The 19,311-nt window shown below is 44.6% G+C and overlaps 1 protein-coding gene across 1 annotated transcript in view; it reads right to left on the bottom strand.

Annotated features, from left to right (window-relative positions):
* LOC310879275 (ATP-binding cassette sub-family B member 6-like) overlaps positions 1–18,539 on the bottom strand; it is a 116,489-nt gene extending 97,950 nt beyond the window's left edge. Inside the window, 4 exon segments of the mRNA XM_083793824.1 lie at positions 7,518–7,658; positions 12,982–13,219; positions 15,346–15,648; positions 18,351–18,539. Coding sequence (XP_083649950.1) covers positions 7,518–7,658; positions 12,982–13,219; positions 15,346–15,629 — 663 coding nt within the window. The 5' untranslated portion in view covers positions 15,630–15,648; positions 18,351–18,539.
* Between the last annotated feature and the right edge of the window lie 772 nt (positions 18,540–19,311).

Raw genomic sequence — 19,311 nt, 5'->3', positions numbered from 1 at the left:
CTGTTGTACTGTCTATGCCAGCATAATGAGACTAAGAGGTGTTGTACTGTCCCTGTTATACTGTCTATGTCACCATAATGAGACTAAGAGGTGTTGTACTGTCCCTGTTGTACTGTCTATGCCACCATAATGAGACTAAGAGGTGTTGTACTGTCCCTGTTGTACTGTCTATGCTACCATAATGAGACTAAGAGGTGTTGTACTGTCCCTGTTGTACTGTCTATGCCACCATATGAGAATAAGAGGTGTTGTACTGTCCCTGTTGTACTGTCTATGCCACCATATGAGACTAAGAGGTGTTGTACTGTCTATGCCACCATAATGAGACTAAGAGGTGTTGTACTGTCCCTGTTGTACTGTCTATGTCACCATATGAGACTAAGAGGTGTTGTATTGTCCCTGTTGTACTGTCTATACCACCATAATGAGACTAAGAGGTGTTGTACTGTCCCTGTTGTACTGTCTATGTCACCATAATGAGACTAAGAGGTGTTGTACTGTCCCTGTTGTACTGTCTATGCCACCATAATGAGACTAAGAGGTGTTGTACTGTCCCTGTTGTACTGTCTATGCCACCATATGAGACTAAGAGGTGTTGTACTGTCCCTGTTGTACTGTCTATGCCACCATAATGAGACTAAGAGGTGTTGTACTGTCCCTGTTGTACTGTCTATGCCAGCATATGAGACTAAGAGGTGTTGTACTGTCCCTGTTGTACTGTCTATGTCACCATAATGAGACTAAGAGGTGTTGTACTGTCCCTGTTGTACTGTCTATGTCACCATAATGAGACTAAGAGGTGTTGTACTGTCCCTGTTGTACTGTCTTTGCCACCATATGAGACTAAGAGGTGTTGTACTGTCCCTGTTGTACTGTCTATGCCACCATATGAGACTAAGAGGTGTTGTACTGTCCCTGTTGTACTGTCTATGTCACCATAATGAGACTAAGAGGTGTTGTACTGTCCCTGTTGTACTGTCTATGTCAGCATAATGAGACTAAGAGGTGTTGTACTGTCCCTGTTGTACTGTCTATGCCACCATATGAGACTAAGAGGTGTTGTACTGTCCCTGTTGTACTGTCTATGCTACCATAATGAGACTAAGAGGTGTTGTACTGTCCCTGTTGTACTGTCTATGCCACCATAATGAGACTAAGGGGTGTTGCACTGTCCCTGTTGTACTGTCTATGCCAGCATATGAGACTAAGAGGTGTTGTACTGTCCCTGTTGTACTGTCTATGCCAGCATATGAGACTAAGAGGTGTTGCACTGTCCCTGTTGTACTGTCTATGTCACCATAATGAGACTAAGAGGTGTTGTACTGTCCCTGTTGTACTGTCTATGCCAGCATATGAGACTAAGAGGTGTTGTACTGTCCCTGTTGTACTGTCTATGCCACCATAATGAGACTAAGAGGTGTTGTATTGTCCCTGTTGTACTGTCTATGTCACCATAATGAGACTAAGAGGTGTTGTACTGTCCCTGTTGTACTGTCTATGTCACCATAATGAGACTAAGAGGTGTTGTACTGTCCCTGTTGTACTGTCTATGTCACCATATGAGACTAAGAGGTGTTGTATTGTCCCTGTTGTACTGTCTATGTCACCATATGAGACTAAGAGGTGTTGTATGGTCCCTGTTGTACTGTCTATGTCACCATAATGAGACTAAGAGGTGTTGTACTGTCCCTGTTGTACTGTCTATGCCACCATATGAGACTAAGAGGTGTTGTACTGTCTATGCCACCATATGAGACTAAGAGGTGTTGTACTGTCCCTGTTGTACTGTCTATGCCACCATAATGAGACTAAGAGGTGTTGTACTGTCCCTGTTGTACTGTCTATGTCACCATAATGAGACTAAGAGGTGTTGTACTGTCCCTGTTATACTGTCTATGTCACCATAATGAGACTAAGAGGTGTTGTACTGTCCCTGTTGTACTGTCTATGTCACCATAATGAGACTAAGAGGTGTTGTACTGTCCCTGTTGTACTGTCTATGTCACCATATGAGACTAAGAGGTGTTGTACTGTCCCTGTTGTACTGTCTATGCCACCATAATGAGACTAAGAGGTGTTGTACTGTCCCTGTTGTACTGTCTATGCTACCATAATGAGACTAAGAGGTGTTGTACTGTCCCTGTTGTACTGTCTATGCCACCATAATGAGACTAAGAGGTGTTGTACTGTCCCTGTTGTACTGTCTATGCCAGCATAATGAGACTAAGAGGTGTTGTACTGTCCCTGTTGTACTGTCTATGCCAGCATAATGAGACTAAGAGGTGTTGTACTGTCCCTGTTGTACTGTCTATGCCACCATATGAGACTAAGAGGTGTTGTACTGTCCCTGTTGTACTGTCTATGCCACCATATGAGACTAAGAGGTGTTGTACTGTCCCTGTTGTACTGTCTATGCCACCATAATGAGACTAAGAGGTGTTGTACTGTCCCTGTTGTACTGTCTATGTCACCATATGAGACTAAAGGTCATTACACACTGGCGAATTAGCGACGCGATGCGAATAAGCGATCTGAAAATGCGAAATATTGCATGTTGCAGTTCGCCTGCGAATCTCTGCAAAATACGACACCAGAGCGAACAAATAAAAGCGAAAACGGTCGCATTTTCGCACATTCGCCACTGATGTGGAAGCTTGCATGGACTTCAATTGTTTTTTTTTAAATGCGAATTATTCGCACGAATATATCGCGTCGCCAATTCGCCAGTGTGTAATGACCTTTAGAGGTGTTGTACTGTCCCTGTTGTACTGTCTATGTCACAATATGAGACTAAGAGGTGTTGTACTGTCCCTGTTGTACTGTCTATGCCACCATAATGAGACTAAGAGGTGTTGTACTGTCCCTGTTGTACTGTCTATGCCAGCATAATGAGACTAAGAGGTGTTGTACTGTCCCTGTTGTACTGTCTATGCCACCATATGAGACTAAGAGGTGTTGTACTGTCCCTGTTGTACTGTCTATGCCACCATAATGAGACTAAGAGGTGTTGTACTGTCCCTGTTGTACTGTCTATGCCAGCATAATGAGACTAAGAGGTGTTGTACTGTCCCTGTTGTACTGTCTATGCTACCATAATGAGACTAAGAGGTGTTGTACTGTCCCTGTTGTACTGTCTATGCCACCATAATGAGACTAAGAGGTGTTGTACTGTCCCTGTTGTACTGTCTATGTCACCATATGAGACTAAAGGTCATTACACACTGGCGAATTAGCGACGCGATGCAAATAAGCGATCTGAAAATGCGAAATATTGCATGTTGCAGTTCGCCTGCAAATCTCTGCAAAATACGACACCAGAGCGAACAAATAAAAGCGAAAACGGTGGCATTTTCGCACATTCGCCACTGATGTGGAAGCTTGCATGGACTTCAATTGTTTTTTTTTAAATGCGAATTATTCGCACGAATATATCGCGTCGCCAATTCGCCAGTGTGTAATACCTTTAGAGGTGTTGTACTGTCCCTGTTGTACTGTCTATGCCACCATAATGAGACTAAGAGGTGTTGTACTGTCCCTGTTGTACTGTCTATGCCACCATAATGAGACTAAGAGGTGTTGTACTGTCCCTGTTGTACTGTCTATGTCACCATATGAGACTAAGAGGTGTTGTACTGTCCCTGTTGTACTGTCTATGCCACCATAATGAGACTAAGAGGTGTTGTACTGTCCCTGTTGTACTGTCTATGCCACCATAATGAGACTAAGAGGTGTTGTACTGTCCCTGTTGTACTGTCTATGCCACCATAATGAGACTAAGAGGTGTTGTACTGTCCCTGTTGTACTGTCTATGTCACCATATGAGACTAAGAGGTGTTGTACTGTCCCTGTTGTACTGTCTATGCCACCATAATGAGACTAAGAGGTGTTGTACTGTCCCTGTTGTACTGTCTATGTCACCATATGAGACTAAGAGGTGTTGTACTGTCCCTGTTGTACTGTCTATGCCACCATAATGAGACTAAGAGGTGTTGTACTGTCCCTGTTGTACTGTCTATGTCACCATATGAGACTAAGAGGTGTTGTACTGTCCCTGTTGTACTGTCTATGCCACCATAATGAGACTAAGAGGTGTTGTACTGTCTATGCCACCATATGAGACTAAGAGGTGTTGTACTGTCCCTGTTGTACTGTCTATGCCAGCATATGAGACTAAGAGGTGTTGTACTGTCCCTGTTGTACTGTCTATGCCAGCATATGAGACTAAGAGGTGTTGCACTGTCCCTGTTGTACGGTCTATGCCAGCATATGAGACTAAGAGGTGTTGTACTGTCCCTGTTGTACTGTCTATGCCACCATAATGAGACTAAGAGGTGTTGTACTGTCCCTGTTGTACTGTCTATGCCAGCATATGAGACTAAGAGGTGTTGTACTGTCCCTGTTGTACTGTCTATGTCACCATATGAGACTAAGAGGTGTTGTATTGTCCCTGTTGTACTGTCTATGTCACCATAATGAGACTAAGAGGTGTTGTACTGTCCCTGTTGTACTGTCTATGCTACCATAATGAGACTAAGAGGTGTTGTACTGTCCCTGTTGTACTGTCTATGCCACCATAATGAGACTAAGAGGTGTTGTACTGTCCCTGTTGTACTGTCTATGTCACCATAATGAGACTAAGAGGTGTTGTACTGTCCCTGTTGTACTGTCTATGTCACCATATGAGACTAAGAGGTGTTGTATTGTCCCTGTTGTACTGTCTATGTCACCATAATGAGACTAAGAGGTGTTGTACTGTCCCTGTTGTACTGTCTATGCTACCATAATGAGACTAAGAGGTGTTGTACTGTCCCTGTTGTACTGTCTATGCCACCATAATGAGACTAAGAGGTGTTGTACTGTCCCTGTTGTACTGTCTATGCCACCATAATGAGACTAAGAGGTGTTGTACTGATTGATTGATTGAAATATTTATTAACAGTTTGTAGAATTTACAGTACATTTTAAGCACAAACTCAATACAAAGACTGTTAACTGTGAGTGGACGACCCAATTAAGCATTACACTTGTTTACAACAGGGTCCACATTGTTCAATTCATCAAAACATTTAGAGACATACAAATAGACACTTCTATGTAGCTAAAGAACAGAACAGGAATTCATCATATAGGAAGCAAAAAGGGAAAAGATACATATACAGTGAGGGGAAATGGGGTGGGGGGGGGGATTCAGATTTTACAGAGGCCAGTTTCGAATTGCAGCCATCCGTAGGTGCCCTTTGAGAGCGGTTTTGAAGGAGTCAAGGGATTCACATGTCTTAATGACTGTTGGTAGGGCGTTCCACATTTTGGTGGCATAGGAGCGAAAAGAATTTAGTCCCTTGTTTGTGCCGAATCTGGGTTGTACATGGTTTGTTGCACTCCCTCTGGTGTTGTGGGTGTGGACTTCGTTTACATTAAGGAAGTATTTAGACAGGTACATGGGTATCTTGGTGGTGTATCGAATCTTGTGGACCAGACCCATTGCAAGATGCTGTACTCTGTCGTCGACCCTAAGCCATCCCAGCCTGTCAAAGTGGGCAGGGGTGAGGTGGGTTCGGGGGGTGAGGCCAAGTAGGAGCCTGACCAGTTTGTTTTGGGAGGTCTGGAGCCTTGTTTTAAGGGCCTTTGAGGTGCTGTGGTACCAAGAGGTGGATGCATAGTCAAAGAAACCTTGTACGAGGGCTCCTGTTAAGGTCTTCAAGGTGTTTTTGCTGACCAGTGAGGAGATCCTGTAAAGGAATCTTGTTCTTTGATTGACTTTTTTGATTACGTTGGTGGCCATCTTATCACCGGAAAGATTGGCCTCCAGGATGGAACCTAGGTAGGTAATTTGATCTTTTCGTGTGATAATATTGTACTGTCCCTGTTGTACTGTCTATGCCACCATATGAGACTAAGAGGTGTTGTACTGTCCCTGTTGTACTGTCTATGCCAGCATATGAGACTAAGAGGTGTTGCACTGTCCCTGTTGTACTGTCTATGCCACCATAATGAGACTAAGAGGTGTTGTACTGTCCCTGTTGTACTGTCTATGCCAGCATATGAGACTAAGAGGTGTTGTACTGTCCCTGTTGTACTGTCTATGCCACCATATGAGACTAAGAGGTGTTGTATTGTCCCTGTTGTACTGTCTATGTCACCATAATGAGACTAAGAGGTGTTGTACTGTCTATGTCACCATAATGAGACTAAGAGGTGTTGTACTGTCCCTGTTGTACTGTCTATGCCACCATAATGAGACTAAGAGGTGTTGTACTGTCCCTGTTGTACTGTCTATGTCACCATAATGAGACTAAGAGGTGTTGTACTGTCCCTGTTGTACTGTCTATGTCACCATAATGAGACTAAGAGGTGTTGTACTGTCCCTGTTGTACTGTCTATGCCACCATAATGAGACTAAGAGGTGTTGTACTGTCCCTGTTGTACTGTCTATGTCACCATAATGAGACTAAGAGGTGTTGTACTGTCCCTGTTATACTGTCTATGTCACCATATGAGACTAAAGGTCATTACACACTGGCGAATTAGCGACACGATGCGAATAAGCGATCTGAAAATGCGAAATATTGCATGTTGCAGTTCGCCTGCGAATCTCTGCAAAATACGACACCAGAGCGAACAAATAAAAGCGAAAACGGTCGCATTTTCGCACATTCGCCACTGATGTGGAAGCTTGCATGGACTTCAATTGTTTTTTTTTAAATGCGAATTATTCGCACGAATATATCGCGTCACCAATTCGCCAGTGTGTAATGACCTTTAGAGGTGTTGTACTGTCCCTGTTGTACTGTCTATGTCACCATGTACTGTCCCTGTTGTACTGTCTATGCCACCATATGAGACTAAGAGGTGTTGTACTGTCCCTGTTGTACTGTCTATGCCACCATAATGAGACTAAGAGGTGTTGTACTGTCCCTGTTGTACTGTCTATGCCACCATAATGAGACTAAGAGGTGTTGTACTGTCCCTGTTGTACTGTCTATGCCACCATAATGAGACTAAGAGGTGTTGTACTGTCCCTGTTGTACTGTCTATGTCACCATATGAGACTAAGAGGTGTTGTACTGTCCCTGTTGTACTGTCTATGCCACCATATGAGACTAAGAGGTGTTGTACTGTCCCTGTTGTACTGTCTATGTCACCATATGAGACTAAGAGGTGTTGTACTGTCCCTGTTGTACTGTCTATGCCACCATAATGAGACTAAGAGGTGTTGTATTGTCCCTGTTGTACTGTCTATGCCACCATAATGAGACTAAGAGGTGTTGTACTGTCCCTGTTGTACTGTCTACAGTATGTGACCATATGAGACTAAGCCTAGTCCTGAGCACCGTCGTGTGAACGAATGTGGCTATCAGAGACGCTGCTGAGTGACATTCTTGCATGCTGTATCATGATTCCAAGTCGTATGTGTGTGTGTGCGTGTGCGTGTGTGTGCTTACCTGTCCGTCGTGTGTGTGTGTGTGTGTGTGCGTGTGCGTGTGCGTGTGCGTGTGCGTGTGTGTGTGTGTGCTTACCTGTCCGTCGTGCTCCACGTCGCGTTCGTCCTCGTTGATCAGCAGCATGTACGGTCGCCGTGGCAACCCTGGAGCTCTGAGACCCACGAAGAAGAGAGTCCCGGTGCCGAGGTACCGGGTCACCCACAGGGAGAACTGGACCTACAGAGAGAGAGAGAGAGGTACCGGGTCAACCACAGGGAGAACTGGACCTTAGAGAGAGAGAGAGGTACCGGATCACCCACAGGGAGAACTGGACCTTAGAGAGAGAGAGAGGTACCGGATCACCCACAGGGAGAACTGGACCTTAGAGAGAGAGAGAGGTACCGGATCACCCACAGGGAGAACTGGACCTACAGAGAGAGAGAGAGAGAGAGAGGTACCGGGTCACCCACAGGGAGAACTGGACCTACAGAGAGAGAGAGAGAGAGAGAGGTACCGGGTCACCCACAGGGAGAACTGGACCTACAGAGAGAGAGAGAGAGAGAGAGGTACCGGATCACCCACAGGGAGAACTGGACCTACAGAGAGAGAGAGAGAGAGAGAGAGAGAGAGAGAGAGAGAGAGAGAGAGAGAGAGGATCACCCACAGGGAGAACTGGACCTATAGAGAGAGAGAGAGAGAGAGAGAGAGAGAGAGAGAGAGAGAGAGAGAGAGGATCACCCACAGGGAGAACTGGACCTTAGAGAGAGAGAGAGAGAGAGAGAGAGGATCACCCACAGGGAGAACTGGACCTATAGAGAGAGAGAGAGAGAGAGAGAGAGAGAGAGAGAGAGGATCACCCACAGGGAGAACTGGACCTACAGAGAGAGAGAGAGAGAGAGAGAGAGAGAGAGAGAGAGGATCACCCACAGGGAGAACTGGACCTATAGAGAGAGAGAGAGAGAGAGAGAGAGAGAGAGAGGATCACCCACAGGGAGAACTGGACCTATAGAGAGAGAGAGAGAGAGAGAGAGAGAGAGAGAGAGAGGATCACCCACAGGGAGAACTGGACCTACAGAGAGAGAGAGAGAGAGAGAGAGAGAGAGAGAGAGAGAGAGAGAGGATCACCCACAGGGAGAACTGGACCTACAGAGAGAGAGAGAGAGGATCACCCACAGGGAGAACTGGACCTACAGAGAGAGAGAGAGAGAGAGAGAGAGAGAGAGAGACAGAGAGAGAGAGAGAGAGAGAGAGAGAGAGAGAGAGAGAGAGAGAGAGAGAGAGAGAGAGAGAGAGAGAGAGAGAGAGAGAGAGAGAGAGAGAGAGAGAGAGAGAGAGAGAGGATCAACCACAGAGAGAACTGGACCTTCAGAGAGAGAGAGAGAGAGAGACAGAGAGAGAGGTACCGGATATATACTGTATAAGATATACTGTATATATATATATATATATATATATATATAAGTAAGACGCGGGAACGCAGCTCGTAAATTGCAATAACAACAATTAGAACAAATTCTGTATGTTTTGTTTTTTTTACGTTTGTTTTCTCTTTTTTTTACGTTTTTTACGCTTTTTCCTTTTTTCTACTGTGTGTGTGTGTGTGTGTGTGTGTGTGTGTGTGTGTGTGTGTGTGTGTGTGTGTGTGTGTGTGTGTGTGTTTTGGTGTGTGTGTGTGTGTGTGCGTGCACGTGTGCGTGTGTGTGTGTGTGCGTGTGCGTGTGTTTTTTGTAACCCAGACATGTTCTGCCTGGGTTACATATTAATGGCTCATTGAATTCGCAATAATCTAAAATGACACAGATGCGATTTGTGAGGACGTGCATTAGTGCAGTGGTTAATATTTTAACTTTAAACACACAGGTTGACACCTGTGTGTTTAAAGTTAAAATATTAAAGGAGAATTCCATGCTAGAAGGCTTTCTTACCTTTATTTGTAGTTGCTACGTCCCTACCAAAGAGGTCCAGGTGTGCAAAAGTGCATTATTGGCTATTTCCCCTAATATAAGCCCTCAATGGGGGTTGGGTTTTTGTGCTAATTCGCTTATTTCCATCAAAACAAGTAGTAAAGTGTGCCGCTTGGGATACTATTTACATTATGAAGAGAGGATATATACACAAACAAAATTGAGCAATGGAAATAGGCGAATTAGCATAACACCCCATAGCCCCAATTCAATTCAATGCAATTAATTGAGGGCTTATATTAGTGGAAATAGCCAATAAATGCGCTTTTGCACAAAATAACACCTGGACCGCTTTGGTGGGGGCGTAACAACTTCAAATAAATGTAAGAAAGCCTTCTAGCAGGGAATTCTCCTTTAAGATAACGATATACATGAGATAATATGCAGCTAAAGATGTTTGTGGACAGCGTTAATAATTTACTGCTTATCAGTTGTTAGGAGTCTAGGTGTAATCAGTAGAAGAAACAAGGCCCAAGATATGATTATTTTACTAGCTAGTGGACGTCATGAAGTTCATCAACCAATGAGAAGCAAAGGGTCACGGAATGAACCAATGGAAGCAAAGGGGGTCACGGCATTAACCAATGGGAAGCAAAGGGGGTCACGGCATTAACCAATGGAAGCAAAGGGGGTCACGGCATTAACCAATGGAAGCAAAGGGGGTCACGGCATTAACCAATGGAAGCAAAGGGGGTCACGGCATTAACCAATGGGAAGCAAAGGGTCACGGCATGAACCAATGGAAGCAAAGGGGGTCACGGCATGAACCAATGAGAAGCAAAGGGGGTCACGGCATTAACCAATGGAAGCAAAGGGGGTCACGGCATTAACCAATGGGAAGCAAAGGGGGTCACGGCATGAACCAATGAGAAGCAAAGGTCACCGGAGTGCAACTTCATCAGCGTCTAAGTCTGTTTGGAGCCAAAAGCACACAGTGGGAGGGGCCATGACATCATCATCTACCTTATCTGAGTGGTCGACGGAAGCGCCCGCACAGTGGGATTGGCTATGAGCCATCGTCTTATCCGATTGGTTAATTAAAGGAAGTGCATTGAGGAAGTGAAACGGTTTGAGTGCATGGCCAGTGACTCAGCAGATCTCACTGCTGACTGTCTGCGCACACACACACACACACACGCACACACACACGCACACACACACACACACACACACACACACACACACACACACACGCACACGCACGCACGCACGCGCACGCACGCACACACACACACACACACACACACACGCTGTTCTGTCTTGTCACGAATGTCACCATGATGTGGCACACACACACACACACACACACACACACACACACACACACACACACACACACACACACACACACACACACACACACACACACACACACACACACACACACACACACACACACACACACACACACACACACACACACACACACACACACACACACTTCCATCTGTGAACATTTTTGCAGTAGTCCACATATAGAGCGTCGCAGCCCCTCCCCTCCCCCTTTCAGAACAACGAGTGGCCCAGGAAATGAGTCCCAATGCATTTGTCCCATAGCCATTTTGTGCTTTATTTATTTAAAGACATTTTAAGCGTCGTACAAAGCCAACTCTTGTCGTGACAAATCATGACAACAAACACAATATTTTGGACCAAACAAATAATTAGAAAGAAGAAGAAAACGGCAGGTTACTACAACACTTTTTTTTGTTGTTTTTCTTCTTTGTAATTCTTTGTTTGGTCCAAAATATTGCGTTCGTTGTCATGACTTGTCACGACAAGAGTTGGCTTCGTATACGACGCTTAAAAGGTCTTTAAATAAATAAAGCACGAAATGGCTATGGGGACAAATGCATTGGGACTCATTTCCTGGGCCACTCGTTGTTCTGAAAGGGGGGGGGGGGGCTGCGACGCTCTATTCTGTTAGAACTGAGACTGAGTTTTTCCAATAAAAGAGCAGACTCTGGTCAGCCTCATCGTCAGTGACTGGCATTCAATCAACTAACTTAACCCATTCTGAACGGGCACCCATTTTGGCGCTACGATACGAGCTTGTAGGTCTGCTATTTTTGAAAAAATCGAAGAGCGACTGACATTTTTTAGAATCTGATCTCAGGTCAGAATGGGTTAATCAGACCAGTTTGTGTCCAGCGGAAACCTCGTATAGAATCTGATCTCAGGTCAGAATGGGTTAATTACCCATTTAGACCTGAAGGCCATTCTACAAAAAAATGGTCATCTAAATCGTAACAGTTTTCTGAAAAAAAAACACCATGTTTCTATAAATCAGTGGTTCTCAAACTATTTCATGCAAAAGGACCCCGGGAATTATCTGTATTTGGCCACGGACCCCCCCATCTGAAAATAGGGACCCCCCCCCCCCCAACTCCTCTTGGGGGTTAACCCATTCTGACCTGAGATCAGATTCATACGAGGTTTCCACTGGACACACACTGGTCTGATTAAATATTTATTATACAAATAAAAAATGTACGCAGGCACGCACACAGCTTCCGTTGCTCCAGACCATACATGGGCAAACTGGCGGCCCGGGGGCCACATGCGGCCCCCACCTTCACACTTAATGGGGCCGGACAGTGGCCCTCAGATCAGAATACTGATATATTATTGATTTCAGCTGTTACAATTCCAATTCCAATTCCAAACATGACCTGCTGTTGTATGTCCAATGTGTTTGGATTTAGTTCATAAAGTTAACATAACTATAACTACATTCATTTGAAATGAAATAAAAAGGTTATTTTTCAGGATTCTGAAAAAAAAGAAAAACACAAATCTTTTTCAGGATTTCAATTCAAATATAGCAAAAATAGCCGATCTACAAGCTCTGGAGTGAGTGTGGAACTATAGTGGCCCTCTGGAGTGAGTGTGGAACTATAGTGACCCTCTGGAGTGAGTGTGGAACTATAGCGGCCCTCTGGATTGAGTGTGGAACTATAGTGGCCCTCTGGAGTGAGTGTGGAACTATAGTGGCCCTCTGGAGTGAGTGTGGAACTATAGTGGCCCTCTGGAGTGAGTGTGGAACTATAGTGGCCCTCTGGAGTGAGTGTGGAACTATAGCGGCCCTCTGGAGTGAGTGTGGAACTATAGTGGCCCTCTGGAGTGAGTGTGGAACTATAGTGGTCCTAAGGAGTGAGTGTGGAACTATAGTGGCCCTCTGGAGTGAGTGTGGAACTATAGTGGCCCTCTGGAGTGAGTGTGGAACTATAGTGGCCCTCTGGAGTGAGTGTGGAACTATAGTGGCCCCTCTCCATCATTGATATACAGTAGATTATAGACCGTATGACGAAAGCGTTTGAACATTGTGAGGAAACAGTCTGGCAACACGAGACTAGGGTTAGGGTTAACCATGTCTCTCAGGGGCCCCCACCATGTCTAAACCATGTCTCTCAGGGGCCCCCACCATGTCTAAACCATGTCTCTCAGGGGCCCCCACCATGTCTAAACCATGTCTCTCAGGGGCCCCCACCATGTCTAAACCATGTCTCTCAGGGGCCCCCACCATGTCTAAACCATGTCTCTCAGGGGCCCCCACCATGTCTAAACCATGTCTCTCAGGGGCCCCAGGGACTCACCTGTTTCTGCAGGTCCCCCAGGGACCACCACCAGTCCGGGCTGGACCAGGACACCAAGGCCAGGTTCTCGGCGCAGAAGGCCAGAGCCCAGTAGAGCAGCAGAGCGGCGCTGTGTCCTCGCGTGCGGTCGCTCAGCAGAACCCTGTGTCTCTCCGTCCGGAGCAGAGCCGCGGCCCAGACCCAGCCCAGAGCCGAGAAGCATCCGTACAGCACCACGTAGCCGGGGAGCTCTGAGCCGCTGAGAACAAGAGAAGGACAGCATGTTAGGAAGGGACCAAGAGATCCAGTTAGAACGTCATTTTACACTTGGTTGCATGGTGAAAATAGCAGATCTACAAGCTCACAGCGTTGTTGTGAGCTTGTAGTATGGCTATTTTCAGCAAGTGTAAAATCAGTCATTACGACGGCATCAAGGCCCGCCAAAATGCATTTTGTTCGACTAAATCAACTGTAAATTTAGTCGACTAAAATCTTATGATATTTAGTCGACTAAAAGTAGACTAACACTAAAACAAAATGTGACAAAAACAAAATGAAAACTATTTAAGAGACAATGACTAAAACTAAAAGCATCGCTGGAACAACATATTTTCAGATGGCGGTCGGCGGACCAAATACATATAACTTTTGGGGGTCCTCGACATGAAAATGTTTTGAGAACCGCTGACATGGAAAAACATGAGGTTTTTCAGAAAACTCTCAGGATTCAGAAAGCATTTTGTAGAATCGTCCTCAGGTCTAATAAATGGGTTAACCCATTCTGACCTGAGATCAGATTCATACGAGGTTTCCACTGGACATCGAAAAGAAGAAAAAAGAAAAAAAGGTTTTATTTTCTTTTTTTATAGTTAAAATATAGGCTAATAAGTAAGGCTGCATGATATGTCGAACATGTACCTCCATCAGAGTGGAGAATATAAGTATAAATCAAGTTGAGCAAAGCCACTCTTCTCTGCCCCTCTCTCTAACGCCAGGGCTCCACTGGGCGCGTCTGCGTCGCGTTGCGTCACGCGTGCGTGCGTCAAAAAAACGAACCGGTTAAATGTTATGGTGACGGAGACACGACGCAACGCGGGCAATGGAGCCACCCTCCATTGATTAAAAGGGCACATTCGCGACGCTGACGGAGACGCGACGCAGACGCGCCCTGTGGAGCCCTGGCGACACAGTTAACGATCGCTTACAATTTACAATTTACAATTTAGGCATTTAGCAGACGCTCTTAATCCAGAGCGACTTACATTTAAGCAAGAACAAAAGCATGGGAATACATCACATGAAAGCATTTATCATGAAACATGCGTAAGCTAAGAAAGTAACAGTGGAATATCTATATAATGAAACTATACATACACTATACATATAAACTATACATATTTACTACTATGCTATACATATGTACTATGGCGTGCTATGACTATATACAATACAATTATAGTGCTGTCTACATAACATGCTATAAGTCTGTATCAAATGCTATCTAAGTCTACAGATATGCTATCTAAGGGGTTAGGGTAAGTGCTATGGGCCATGATGGAGTCTGAAAAGGTGGGTTTTCAGGCAACGGCGGAAGATTGGGAGTGATGCTGCAGTTCTGACTGCAATGGGAAGTGCATTCCACAGTTTTGGAGCCAGAAGGGAGAAGAGTTTGGGACGTGTGGAGCGTTGTCCCGGCGTAAGTGCCTGTTAAGTGCCTGCCAGACAGACAATCAGATGAAATGAAGGCATGTGTAGAGCGGAGTGTAGACTAGTGAACTGAACATGTTCTCTTTATATCAAGTACTTCATACCAGCCCCCTTATGAAACTACTTCTCCCCAAAGCCAAATGGATTTCATTTTCCATCCTGAATGGCACTGAGAAGATCTCCACAAAGGTTTACTCATCAAAACTGATTATAAAACTGTAACCATCAGAGCATGCACTCAACATATAATGGTTATGTGACTCACCATGGCATGTGCATAATATAAAATCTTAAAGGTTTTAACTGATATTGATTAAAAAAAAAGCTAAAAAAAAGAATGGTGGGATGGTCACTTTGTGGCATCCCTAGTTAACCCATTTTCGGGCGGGCACCCCTTTTGGTGTCAGCATCATGTTATGCTTTAGCTATTGAAAAATAGCAGATCTACAAGCTCATAGCGCGCCACCGAGTGGCGCGCTACGAGCTTGTAGGTCTGCTATTTTTGAAAAATCGAAGAACGACTGACATTTTTTAGAATCTGATCTCAGGTCAGAATGGGGTTCATCAGACCAGTGGGTGTGTGTGTGTGTCCAGTGGAAACCTCATATGAATCTGATCTCAGGTCAGAATGGGTTAAAAAGAAAGACAGCAATAACTGCTGATGAAATGAAAACCCACCTTGCGGCCCTCCACACCGTGCCTCCCACCGCCTGGACCACCAACAGGACGGTGACGGCTTGCTGCAGGCCGTACAGGCGGCTCCGCGGCACGAACTTGGGCTCCATGGCGGTGCCGTAGCGGCCGTAGAACACGCAGTGCGCCGTGCCCAGGAGGCACGCCAGGCTGAGCAGCGCCGAGGGCACCAGCGTGAAGTAGAAGCAGGGCGCCACGCCGCCGTCCACCCACGTCACCGACCACACCGACGACGCGTTGGCCTCGCAGTAGCTCCGCGGCAGCGCCATCCGGTGGCTGAGGAGGGCGCTGCACCAAGGGACCCGGAGAGAGAGAGAGAGAGAGAGACAATCTGGTTAACACATTCTGACCTGAGATCAGATTGAAAAAATGTCTTCTACATCCTGACAGTTTTCATTCTGACCTGAGATCAGATTGAAAAAATGTCTTTTACATCCTGACAGTTTTCATTCTGACCTGAGATCAGATTCTAAAAAATGTCTTCTACGTCAGTCGCTCTTCGATTTTTCAAAAAATAGCAGACCTACAAGCTCGTAGCGCGCCACTCGGTGGCACGCTACGAGCTTGTAGATCTGCTATTTTTTGAAAAATAAAAAAAATTATGCTAAAGCATAGCATAATGCTAACACCAAAAGGGGTTACCCCGAAGACGATTCTATACTAAATGTCTTTCTACATTATGACAGTTTTCTGAAAATATATGTATTTGACCGCCGACCCCCCCCACCCCCCCATCTGAAAATATGTTGTTCCAGAGACCCTCCCCCCCCCCCCCCCCCCAGTTTTTTTTACTGCATGTCATCCCCCTCATCTCTCTCCCCCATTTCCTGTCAGCCTATACTGTCTGTCCCTCCGTAAAATATATAAAATAAAGGCGAAAGCAGCAAAAACAAAAAAAAGATGTTGTAGCAAATTCAACATAAACAAGGCAGAACAAGGTATTTTCATAGAAAAACCAATGAGAATCGTGTGATCTCAATTCCCGTGGAGGAAAATTGAGATTCACATTTGAGCTTGAACTGATATACTGATCTGATTGCACACGCACACACACACACACACACACACACACACACTATATTTCCTAATGAACCAGGCTGGGTGCACTTCCCCTTCTTGACATTTGAACTCTCTTTTTCGGTGGAATTTCTTCACCTCCAACTTCCAAGTAAATTACAACATAGAGCACCGATGTCTGAGGTCAATATCGGTAGAGCAGGTTCATGTACTTTTTTTAAATTTTGCATTGTAATCCCCATAGGGGGGATCTTAGATCTCCTCATATAAGAACTGTGATTGAAAGATAAACAAATCATCCCGGCCGTTTCACTCATATGGATATGAAGAAAACGCTCATGTTGTACTGCTGCTGAATTAGTTACATTTACATTTGCATTCGCTAGAAACATACTGTATGAAATATGACTGACTGACGGTCGTAAACGAGACAGAGACACCTCCCCGACAATGTCACTGAGACAGCTTGTTTATCATTTACAATTTAGGCATTTAGGCATCTTGATCCAGAGCGACTTACATTAAGAAAAAACAAAGCATGTCATACATCACATATATAAAAAGTAGTTATCATGAATCATGTATAAACTAAGAACGTAACAGTGGAGTATCTATGTCAACTATACATACTATACTATATTATATATTATACAATATACATGTGTACTATAAAGTGCTATGACTACATAAAATGCAATTCTAGTGCTGGTGGAGTCTGAAGAGGTGGGTTTTCAGACTACGGCGGAAGATTGGGGGAGTGAGGCTGCAGTTATGACTGTTTATTTTCACAATGCTTATATGAGACGATTTTAAGATGAGCCCACGTTATTCTGCAAAGAGGAAAACTTCCATGAACCAGGGGATGAGCCAGGGGATGATAGGTCACACCAGGTCATTTCTCCTATGTTTCTAAATGCATGGGCATTCCCAGTTCGAACCCTGTGAATTGGTGTCGAAGTGTCCTTGAGAAAGACTCTGAACCCCTAATTGCTCCCAGTGTGAAGGTTTGGTGCCTTGCATGGTTTCATCTGTCATCGGTGTGTGAATGTGTGTGTGTGTGTGTGTGTGTGTGTGTGTGTGTGTGTGTGTGTGTGTGTGTGTGTGTGAATGTGTGTGTGTGTGTGTGTGTGTGTGTGTGTGTGAATGTAATGCACAATCTATGTAAAGCGCCTTGGATAAAGGCGCTATATAAACACACCATGTACCATTATACTGTAATGTTGTCCTATACTGTGTTTAATATCATTACCCCTGTAATGTTGTCCTGCTGTGTCTGTGAAGCAGTGATAGACTCACTATAGATAGGGATATAATACAGCATTGGGCATTAAGTATAACTGGAGCTTTAAGCATTAATACTGTGTGTTTAATGTGCATCTGGGGTGAAGCAGTGATAGCAACTCACTCAGTAGATACAGTAGAAGATAATGATTATAATACACTAAATACAGCATTGGGCATTTCAAGTATAACGTCAAGCATTAATAGCAGCAAACGTGTGTGAACCCGACCGTTGTTAGAAAAGAAGGTTAGCCTTATAACCACCCTAAGGAATAAGGACTACCCGATCTGTAGACATGTGCAACGTACTACTGCTGCACATGTAAACAGAGCAGTGCAGTACGGTTTAAACACGTTTTAATGTATGTATACCATTTAAATAGTCCTGAGGACAATAATTGCTGCCATTTGACCCAAAGTGACTGCTATATTTGTTTAAAAACATGTGTAAGGATGCAATGTGACACATATAAGCCGTTTACACAATGCTGCAGTGTCCAACTGTGTATATATAGATAGACATGTCCCAGTATCAACCGTTTTCATTGTATTGTGAGTTGTGACACTTATTGCTTTGGCAATAATAATGTAAATGTTTTGTTTTCTCATCCCCATGAAGCTCCTTTGAACTGAATTGAATGAATACTGTGATGTAATGTTTATCTGGTGTGTAGCAGTGATAGTGAACTCACCTTGTGAAGAAGCAGAGAGAGAATTTATGTTGGTTAATGACACACTATTAAACACTATAGTTATTATTAAAACACACTACTATAGTAAACAGCAGCCTGGTTGGCTGAACGTCACGCTATTAAACTAAAAGGAACTTATAAGCCAGTGTTATATTGTAGAGTCGTTGACGCCGGTCTCCATGTTGTATTGTTAGTAGTAGTAAAGTATAGTGACTCCAGTGCCTCACAACACAGTCCTTATCTGATCACAACGTTCACAGTCCGTCCCATAGTCTGGAGGGGGACGCTGGAGCGGAGCCCTGATTGGCTGGCTGCAGCATCCGTCCCATCGTCTGGGGGGACGGTGGAGCGGAGCGCGAGCCCTGATTGGCTGGGCTTCGTTACCTACGTCGTGTTGGCCAGGCAACTTCGCTGCTGCTGCTGCCTGCATGGCTACAGACAGTACTCGGCACCACGGCGACCCCTTGTGGCCGTGAGAAGCCATGTCTGAAAAGCTGTTTAGTAAAGGACCACTTCAACACTTTTCAACCTATCTTCATATAATAGGTCCTCACTAATAATCATGATAAAATGGCACGATTCATTTCACTGGAAGACGGTTTCTGAACTGCCCACAGCCCTCCTATGAGACACAGACAGAGTAGAAAATAATTGGGCCATTTTTTCATGATTATTAGTGAGGACCTATTATGTGAAGATAGGTTGAAAAGTGGTGAAGTGGTCCTTTAACAGTTTTCAGAATTACAGCACAATTCAAGCACAACTCAATACAAAGACTCTTAACTGCAGCGGACGACACAAAAAAGCATTACATTTGTTTACAAGAGGGTCCACCTTGTTCAATTCATCAAAACATTGTGACTGATGATTGATTTGATTGATTTCAAGGAAATTACAGGTCAATACAAAATCTGGATACAAAAAGAGGATAAAACCAGAAAAAGCACTAAGACTAGTTTAC

Source organism: Protomyctophum parallelum, assembly GCF_964188405.1.
Source record: "Protomyctophum parallelum genome assembly, chromosome: 21".
Taxonomy (NCBI): domain Eukaryota; kingdom Metazoa; phylum Chordata; class Actinopteri; order Myctophiformes; family Myctophidae; genus Protomyctophum; species Protomyctophum parallelum.
This window is presented reverse-complemented; position numbering and strand designations above follow the sequence as displayed.